We start from the raw sequence: 10,889 nt of genomic DNA, 5'->3' as shown, positions 1-10,889 counted from the left end.
CATCATTATGTATGCGCACACATATTTGATGAGAGTCTGTTAGATTGACAAAAGAATATTCATTAAATGTTAATGTGGCCTGGTGTGTTGTACATGCACAAACGATCCATGTGTTGGACGCGGCATGTAACTTAATTCATGACGTGTCTACTGCATATACTTATATATAGGTGTGTGTGTGTACAACGTGTGTGTGTGTGTGAGATTAAAAAATTCATTAAATGTTAATGTAGTATGTTGTATATGCACAAACTAATCATGCGTTGAACGTTATGTGTGACGTGTCTACTGCATATACTTATATATATGTGTGCAGTAAGTGTGTTTGTGTGTGTATATATATGCGCACACATTTTATTAAAGTTTGTAAAATTGACATAATATTTCACCAAAAATTTTAGTAAATGTTGATGTGACGTGAATTATGAATGTTCGTTATTTTTTTATTTTTTTTTTAAACTCTTGAAATGACGAACACCAACATATCAACATTTAAAAATAAAATAACTTGTAATTTTCTAGTTAATTAGATCAAAGTTACAGATTTATATATATCACTTGATAACAATATTTTTTGACATTTTTCCCATTGCATTAAACACGCATGTTGTCCTAATAAATTCATGTGCTCTCGTAATTTTATTTATTTATTTATTTTGTATTTCTTTAAGAGAGTGATTATTTGTAGACAAAAAGTGTGTATATACATGCAGTCCTTTTGAAATTTGATTGGCATTTAAGATTATATTGTTGGGGTTGGGAGGACAAAAATCTGTCACATAAACGTGGAGGATGGCCACTTGATAATATAATATAAGATGATTGGGGAAGATAAATCTATTAGTCTATTATTACGTACACTGTATATATATCATCATTTATTTCTTTATATATATATATAGTTATTTATTTATATTTATATATAGGTAATAAACATAAGTATATATACTAAATATCGTTGAATAACTATATACTTAAGTATTTTAATTTTTGAAATTAGGATTCAATTTTTTTAATTTTATTTTAAAAAATGGCACTAATTTAACATATTAACTAAGGGATTGATATTCCTAACCCCGCCTAATTTCTGTGGGGACGGGATGGAAAACTTTTCCAATTTCTCGCTAGGGAGGAGGACGGCCTGGGGAGTATATATTCCCCGCCCGGTTGTCACTTCTAATTAAGTAACAATACTTATTGTTTTGAGGTCTGAAATTGAGTTGAGTTTATTGATCGAGTGGGTCGGAAGTGCAGGGGCAGCACGCCGAAAATACTATACATGATAATTTTATAAATGTACCGTTAAGTTAGTTTATCTATAAATATGATGTTTCTAACCCTTAATATATTATCATCACAATTAATAATAAAAGATCTCTCCCCTTCTTGTGGATATATAAGCAAGAGCCATTAAAGATTGCTACCTTGTTTCATTTAATTATATTAATGCATGGCAAATATTTAGTTAATTACAAAAATAAATATAAAATTGTACTCCATAACATTTTATTCGAATTATGTTAATTAGTGAAAATTTATAATATAAATATATTTTTATTACATGTATATATGCAAGTTTTTATAATCTTTGTTTTATTTTCCCTCCTATAAAAAATTAGAAATTTAGAATTTTAATTTCTAAACAAGTTGGCATCATATAATTTTCAACGAAAACTAAAAAAGACAACACTACCACTAATAACCACAATGCATATATGTGTATGTATGTATGTATGTTGTATGCATGCTTGCTTGCTTTACATGACAACTTTCAACCTCTAGAGAGACAAATGATCATGATTAAGATTTGTCCAATGATAAGCCCTGCCCAAAAACTAAAATAATAATAATAATAATAATAATAATAATAATAATTTTGAACACCTTACTCTAATGATAGCCTACACAATTAATAATGAATTTAAAATATAGATTGTGGCTAAGATTATATAGGGTAATTCTCCTAATTACACCTTACTCAAAATAGCAAGTTTCTTTATCCTTTTTTTTTTTTTTTTTTCATACAACATCCAAGAATATTTTCAATTTTTCATGATGGTAAGGTTCAGATTCAACCTAAATTCACGCCCATAGAGTTGAAAGAAATTTGGTTCGGAACTTCTTCTTTTTTTTTCCTTTTTTTTTTTTTTAATTATAAGAGAAACCCGCATCCATTTTTTGAGGGTGTGCACAGGATAAATCTCGCTCCTGTGTAATAACATGCATGTAAAGCACATTAAAAAGACCATGTACAATAGACTCGATCGAGAAAGTGTTGACAACAGTCGAACTCGTGACCTGACCTTTTGATATGATAATCATGCTCCACCTACTTAACGAAACATTTTAACATGATGCACCTTTTACAAAAGTCGAACCTCGGACCTTACAAATTATATTAACAATTCCTTTACTAATTGTCTTATTAACCTACCAAAATTTGTATTAATATTATTATATTATTTTTGAATACCCAGCAAAACCTGTCAATTTTGTCATTTAATTTTTTATAAAGTATATATGTGTCCAAGTAGATAGAAATAATGATTCAATTAACAAGAAAATTATATTATAGTTATTATTATAATATTATTGGTAAAAATAGAACAGCTTTTGTCCAAACTTTGATAACAAGGACAGTGAACAGAATCATTTCCAAGCACTTTGTTTATTGTTTTTCTAATTCGTCAGATCGAAACTTAATACAACAGACTTTATGTTGACCATGTCGAATGTTTTATTACACCAAATAAAGATTCCTTTTCACTTTTCAAAAGGAATTAATTATTTAATTAATTAAGCATACATACACATATATACAACTACATACATAAGTACCACTACTGATAAATATATTACATTATATTCATAATACTTTTATACTATTATACCATCAGTTCCTAACGTATATTGTTTATACGTAGCAACGCTCTTTAAACTCAGGTGTATATAGTAATGTCTTTAAAAGAGTTATTTCTAATCAGAATATGGTCAAGAATTTGAACTCATGTGTATGTAGTAATGTCTTTGAAAGAGTTGTTACTGATCAAGATATGGTTAATTAAAAGTTGAACACATGCGCACGTGTATGTAGCAATACCCTAGAAAGAATTGCATCATAAGAGTCCGAACTCATGTGTATGTAACAATATCATATTGTAGAAAGAACTTTTCCTGATCAAAATATGGTTAAGAGTTTGAACTAATGTGCATATAATAATGTCCTTGAAAGAGTTATTCCGGATCAAGTAAATACTTGTGGAATACAAAAGCAATCGTATTTCATTAAGTATATTGAGAACCGGGTACAAAAGAGATAATTGGACCGGTTCGATCTATTATGACGTCGAGTCAAGGGTTCTATCTCGGGCGATCGGGCAGTGGGCCTTAGATCTCCGCGAGTATAGCTATCTTTAGTCTTAGCTATCTTTAGTCTTATAGCCAACAGTCCCTCTCTCCTCATTAATTGTGGTATTTATAGGTAGAAGAAAATGACAAGTTCCGCCTCCTCAGCATGGCAAGCACGTGGAGAACATGCATAGGCTCGGCGTCGGGCGGAAGAGCGGTTACACGTGCCTCAAATCATATTAATTGGATAGTTATGCTCGGGAGCAAGTGAAGAGGTCCATACAACCAGATTCTGACGTTTGGCTCAGTGGTGGCATCGCCTTTATTCTGGCCACTCGAGCCTCGGAAGAGGTCAGATACAGTCGGGTCCTGGAGGGGTGCAATAAGGGTCTTAGTACTGACTGTTTATACGTATAGTACGAGTCTTGAGGCGGGGATAATTCCTATCAGTTAAGAATTCGAACGCATGTGTATGTAATAATAACATTAAAAAAAAAAAACTATTTATGATTAAGACCATTTAAGACTTGATTATATTAATTTATCTTGTGATATATCAGTACACTATGAAAACATATAACTCATAATATGTGAATGTAGTTGGGAAACAAGTCAAGAAAGCACTACAAATGTCACATGCTCCTACAACATCCATGTCCTCTCCTCATGAAGCACATAGATTTATATGTGTACATTTGCTCTCTATCTCCAAATAAAAACCCTAAAAACCACACCACTCACCACCTACCTATCACTTCAAATTTCATATCATCTCTAGAAAATTAAATGTGTCCCTCCAGCACAACATGTGCTTGGCCATACCAATATTTTACCATATACTTCTCCCTTACATATAATTTCAAAAAATTCTACACAATTCATGACCAAAAATAATTTTATATGTATTTTTTACTCATAGGGTTGTAAATAAAATATCATAAATTTCTTCCAATTTAATTAGATGTTTCGGAACACTGTAAAACTTTTGATATAATATAATAATTATTTATACAATCCACTATCTATATATATGATTTGAGATTTGTTCACAAAGAGATTTATGGCATGATTTTTTTGGATGGTTCACACTCTTTTTAAGACATATTCCTTGAGCAACGGGCAAGGGGGCATAGATATTAGGTGTACCCACTAATAATGGTGACTTTTCAACAAATTTCAAATCAATATATAATGATTTCTCTTAACGCATTCGCACAAGATTTTCTGATTTATGAACCATTACACAAAAGCGATATTTATCTAATGCATATTTTTAAATAGTGACTGTCAATTTTCATCATCGTAGAAAATGGTGTATCGACGAAAAAAATAATGTGAAAAGGAAAATGGAATATATCAAGTGTATGTTTGGTGGTGTGTGTTTTACTCTTTTTTTTTTTTGTTTTTTTCACTTTCCCATTTTAGTTGATTGTGATAAGAAAAGTGCTCAAGATATTTAAACAATGACCAATGTTATACCAATATAATATTTTGGTTCATATAAGTAAGCAAATGTTATTTGTATCATATTTTATGCAAAATAAAACACTATTTATAATCTACCACTATCTTTCATATTTTGTGAATCCACAAGGTGTTGTCCAGTACTAGGTCCACCTGACTAATCCCCGCTCGGAGAGCGAGGCACAGAAATTGGTTCAGGGAGAATCATCACTTGTGAGAATCAAACTGAGGTTCGAGGTTCGACTAAAATTCTTCTCCACAAAGAGAATTCACTTGTCACTTGAGTTACTTTGTAAGGTTGTTCGGCACTCACTACAATAAACTATTGCACAACAACCGATTGGATTGCCCTAGGCTTCTTTAGATGGACCGATTGAGCTGTATTCCATCTATTAATACATTATTATTGTCTAGTCTCTACAAATCAATGATTAACTAAAATAATTTTAATTACGGGATGTGTCTCAATAAGTGAGCAGGTGTCGGCAATAGATCCAAAATCAAACTGTATTACAATTAAGAATTGAATACCACCTCTACTTTGTCACTGCCAAGTGCTAATGTTGTTTGACACTTTACGCACTAAGCTATGTCCCGAAAACATAATATTTATTGTCAGATAAATTATGTGTTACATCTACTAAAATATATGGCATTTGGCAAAACATAATCATCATGGGCCACCACTACAAAGGACCGACCCAACATCTAGTTCATACATTAGGAAGACAAAAATTTTGAGAGCCTTCAAATCAAAATTATATACTACACATTATTATCATAATCCTTCTTTTGTCTTTTATTTTGGATAGATCTAATACAAATTAGCATTGAGCCGACATCCTTTTATACACAACCTAGTCTTAGGTTTAAAAAAATTATAAAAAAAAAATTAAAAAAAAAGAAGAAAAAGTTAACATAGAGTTTCTAACGTCGGACATAGTAAAAACTCTCTTGCTAAATTATAAGCATCTCTAAAGGTATTCATTGTTTTTTTTAAGGGAAGGGTATTCATTGTTATTACTTATTTGATTACAATGCTCCTAAAATTATTATCGTAATTAATGTGTTCCACGTCGGTACATATAGAAAGCCTTGATCCTGTGTTTAAACATTCTCTCTCGATTCTAAGTTAATTTTTATGGTAGAGTTAGCATTGTACAATAACTCTAATGCATGAATGAATGAGGTTTTTTTTTTTTTTAACATTGACACAATAACCACAATATTCCAAATTCAACACAGAGCAACTATTTATTGACGTTCTTCGTTTAAGCCAGTCAATTATAGGTAATTTAAGTTGGTTTATCTTCTTCTGATCCTTCACAAGTTGCTTGCTTTCCGGTAAATCAAATTAAAGGATGATTAAGAAATAAATATTTAGAGTAAATTATTGTTGGGATAATAAATGACTTAAGAAAATAAAAAAGGGAACTTTCACCATTGGTTTATAACTGGGATGCAGCATTGCATAAGATTTTGCAGAAATGGCAGAAGAAAATTTGGACCGATACAGAGGCTTCAAACAATATTAACCCAGAAAAGAGACACGCGTCATCATACTGAAGAACACACAATTATACGAAGGGCCATAAACAGACATGATTATATCAACACTATTGCGGTTTGACAGCTAGCCATGCTTCGGTAATAACTACAATTAAAAAAATTGAATCATATTATGCTCAAAATGACTATCATAAATGTGATGAAGTTGACATTCAACGTTATAAAACAACCCAACTAGCTTAATGACCTACCTAACCAGTAAGTGATGGAAAAGCCATGTTTTTTGAGATCAAAAAACACCATGCACACCTTAACCAAAAGTCAAGGGTTCAATCCTTAGCTTTGAATATGGAGCAGTCTTATATCTCCCGACCAGCTGTTCTACCAAATAGAGGTGTTTACAATTCAGTGAGAGGATTAGTACTATGTCCGACAGTGGAAACCCTAGGCTACGCTGAAAGAAAAAAAAAAAAAAAAAAAAAACACAATGCACAAAGCAAAACTCTGTAATGCATAGGAGGGAAGGGGGGGGGGGGGGGGGCGGGGTCATGTCTCTAGGAATCTTTGGCATTTTGATGGTACTCCAAAAACCAGGATGCAGTGGAAGAATGGAAAAGAAAATGAAACTCTAACAATAAATAACCACAGAAAGTAAAGGACTAGGAAACAAAAGTAGGCTCAAATCAATACAACCATGTGGAGTGAGTGAGGCTTCTGCATCATAATTTTGTGGGGCAAGTTTGACAGGTGTGTGTGTTTCTGGTGGATCTATCTATCTATCTTTCTTCCATACCCCCCCCCCCACCCCCCTCTCTCTCTCTCTTCTCCCGTATGCCTACATGGGTAACTTAGTTGGTTCTTCGGTGGCAAATTGTGGGTAAGGATGCAGGATCGAGCCTCGACAGCCAGTGTGGGAGTTTCACCCTCTTGTAGGGTGACTCTTTATGGGCACTAGGTTCATAATTGAGCCCCGACAGCTACAGTGTGAGAGTTTCACCCTCTTGTAAGGTGACTCCTTGTGGGCACTAGGCACTGGTCCTCCCACCTAATGGACCGTGGAGTCGCCAAGATTTACCCATCTACAATCCTGTCGGACCAGGGTATGGGCCCTTGGGGCGAGGGATTTCGCCTTATCTGGGCAAGTTTCTCCGGCACATCCTTCTCAATCACTGTCAGTCTAGTAACATTTCTGCACTCACTGCCTGCCTCCATGATAATCTGTGGCAGTAAGAACCAAAACTTTGCTGCAGCACTGTAAAAACCACTACAAACACACAAGTAATAAATTCATTTCAAAGTCATGACACAGTGCTGAAAGTCTGTCCACCAACTTTTGACCTGAAATATCAATTTTCCAAAGGCTTTCTGGCAAACATTGGTGTGGAACTTGGTAGGAAATAGACTAATGTTTTTCTATGGTCCTCTTTCCAGCTAACTGTCAAACCACTTGCAAAATGTGTAAAGGTGTGAGCTTGGGTTCAGTGCTATTTCTCCATCATTTCTCTGTGTTGAGCCTTATCTGCACTAATGTCATAATCATATCTACCCACAAAGTTTGACCACCCTAGCTAGAACCAGTTCAAACACCTAAATGTAGGTCGATCAGGATTTCCTGCTGGTTTACCTCCTTGTGGTCTTTTGCTGGCTAAGGTCACAAGACATGATCTACTCATTACCGACTCTCGGGTAGTGATTGTGGGTTTACCTCGTCACCCAGAACTCTCGGAGTATGGTGAAGTGGAGGAAGGGGGTTATGGTGCCTAGAGAATCAAAGAAAAGTTGGTACAATCATGAATATGTAAGCATTTGGAAAATTTTGGCCATGCTAACATCTAAGGAAGATGATGAAGAAAGCTAGTAATTGACTAACTACAATTATTGCAGATATCAGTTTCATCTACAGTCTGTACCAAGTTAAGATGGGGAGACCAGCCAGAAAGCTAATATAGACAAGATTAAGTGAACACCACAAATTCAATGCATAATGTCCTTATACATGACCCTTAATGCAGGGTGCTAGCATATCAAGAAAGCTATCATCGACAGGAATAGGGACAGGACCACATCCCCTCCTGCAAACATAACGTGATAGCAGCTATAAAAGTGCAGTTTAACCTAATGCAAGATGAATGGATCTTTTAATGATAGAAACAAAACAAAAAAATGGGCACTTGTTTTGTGCTTCAATCTAGGATGCTTAAGCCTAATGCCCTAATGTACAAGAAAGGAAGTTGCAAGATTCATTTGATCCAACAACTAAGGACACAGAGAATAGAGCCTTTTGCTCCCCATTAAGACCAAAAGATGCAGCCCACATGTCATTTCAACTGACTCATAGCAGGCCACTTGTGTGCTACATGTTCTACCATTATGAACTGGAGAACCACAACTTTCACCGAGTAAAATTTAAGCCAGACCATTCAATCAGTAACTAAAACATCAAAGAATCGGATAAGTTCTTGAATTAATACCAACTCTCTAAGGCGATTTAAGAACAGCATGTTTATCCTCACCTCTGTAGCTCTACCAAAACAATAATTCAATTACAAACGACTTGCACGCATTAACGCAGCGATTGTGACATCTCTGCAGCAACAACCAAGAGGAAAGTTAGGTGTTACATCAAATAATACAAGTCGGAGAAGATCAATTGCACCGCATAATGAAGATCCAAAAACTATTCCTGGAAATAATGCTAAGTTCCTGCTATTCTACAGTCTTACCTAAGTACAGTGAATGTGAATCACATTCCATCCTCACCTTTTACCAACATTAGGCTAAGTTAGCAGCTAATTTGGGCCTTACATTCTAAGTTTTTGTTTCCCATTGGTAACAACTGCATATTATTGGCCATTGCCCATTGAGCCCAAATCTGCAATTCAAAATCTTTGGCTTCTTCATACGTCACATATTATGAGCTGCTGACTGGCTCAGTTCATGTCAGTGTAGATTTATTTCAGACCTTCCCCTTCAGTAGCATTTGTGATGTCAGACAATGAGCATTAACATCAATCTCATTGGCTCTGTCATTGCATTTGAATCTTCACACTAAACATATTAACTAAGTATTTGTTGATTGCATTGCATAAAAAAGTTTCCTTGTTGGAACTGCAAGATGTTCTCAAAGTAAGCACTTGGTAAGGTAAACTGATATACTGCAGAGGCAACCTTAGCCAAGCTCGTAGACTGTTAACCCGGTAATCATTAGGTTAGGCACCTCAGTAGCCATTAGGTTAGGGAGCAACCGCCTTCTTGATTCGAACCAATTAGTTATGAGTAACCTAGGGTAATTTACCTTGCAAATTATACCATAGACCAGGGTCTACCTTGCATTGTAGATCCTGGTCCAAAAACTGTTAACTATAAATACATAATATATTAACTGGTACATAATTTTTGTATCACAAAACGGTTTCGTTACTCAAAAAAAAATACAGTATGAATTGCTAAATGGACCACCAAAGCTAGAAAATTTCCATTAAATTATACATTCATAATTCTACAACAGCAGGATAAGATCGAGCAATTCAATGGCAAGAAAAATTGCTGAAAGAAGATAAAGCTTACAGTTTGGTGAATGGTCATTTGAAGAATGAGCTTAATTTCTCATAATTGAAAAACCTAAACGAGAACAATCCTTCTAAAACGCCCAAGCAGGCTCCGGCGACCACGTCGAGCACGAAATGGCGGCCGAGGAGAATCCTGGAAACCGATGTGACCATCGCCCAAGCTCCGATGATGTAAACGAAGTGATCCGCAAAAATGTCGTATCTCAGATCGAGTAGAAATCCTTGCACGAGATCAAACGACAAGTAGAACATAGTGGCGATGAAGAAAACTCGAGACGAGTGTCCGCTAGGAAAGGACCAGTGGTCAACGGCGAAGGAGAGGAACATGTTCTTATTGTACACAGGTCGAGATCTCTTAATGAGGTGCTTGAGGATGCCGATCACTGCTAAATCTAGGACGGCGCCGAGGAGCAGATCGACGAGGAAGGCGGCGGCGGCGGAGGTAGCGAGGAGGATTGAGATTATGACGGGGAAGAACAGGCGACCGTCGCCGGAGATCTCTAGTGTTTTGAGGATGGAGTGGGGCAGGATTGGGTGGGTTAGGGTGTAGAGACGGAGTGAGAGCTGTGTATCGAAGTCGATTAGACGGCGGAGAAGCCGCGGCGGCGACGGCGACGGCGACGGCGGCGGTAGTTTAGATTCCATTATCTGTTGACTTCTCCGCTCTAACGCTGTCCGTTGAGAAATGATAAGATTAACTGCCGTCTGATGCGTCAGTTAAGTGAACTAAAAATTAAAAGGCCCAATAAGAAATAAGAAGGAAGCCCATTCACTACATAGTATTATGGAGGCCCATTTCTCAATCATTATTCTATGGACGCGGTCCACCAAGCATTATGTGGGTTGTTATGCCGTGGACCCAGGTCCACCTTGCAAGGTGGACCTGAGTCTATATTCACATACACTATACTCTACATTCACAATTTATATTCACATATTCAAAACTCTATATTCACAGGTTCTATACTCCACATTCACAACTTGAGAACTCCACATTCA

At 35.6% G+C, this 10,889-nt stretch overlaps 1 protein-coding gene across 1 annotated transcript; it reads right to left on the bottom strand.

Moving 5' to 3' along the window:
• Positions 1-9,772: 9,772 nt before the first annotated feature.
• LOC116027742 (probable lipid phosphate phosphatase beta) lies at positions 9,773-10,595 on the bottom strand. The gene has a single exon (XM_031269480.1). It carries the CDS (start codon positions 10,533-10,535, stop codon positions 9,903-9,905), a length of 633 nt encoding a protein of 210 aa, XP_031125340.1. The 5' UTR covers positions 10,536-10,595; the 3' UTR covers positions 9,773-9,902.
• Positions 10,596-10,889: the final 294 nt, after the last annotated feature.

The sequence above is a fragment of the Ipomoea triloba genome, chromosome 8 (genome assembly GCF_003576645.1).
Source record: "Ipomoea triloba cultivar NCNSP0323 chromosome 8, ASM357664v1".
Taxonomy (NCBI): Eukaryota; Viridiplantae; Streptophyta; class Magnoliopsida; order Solanales; family Convolvulaceae; genus Ipomoea; species Ipomoea triloba.
The sequence above is the reverse complement of the archived record's forward strand: the minus strand, read 5'-3'. Positions and strand labels throughout refer to the sequence as shown.

Excerpts from the sequence above, each read along its gene's own strand:
- LOC116027742 (XM_031269480.1), bottom strand. The coding sequence starts at position 10,535 with ATGGAATCTAAACTACCGCCGCCGTCGCCGTCGCCGTCGCCGCCGCGG.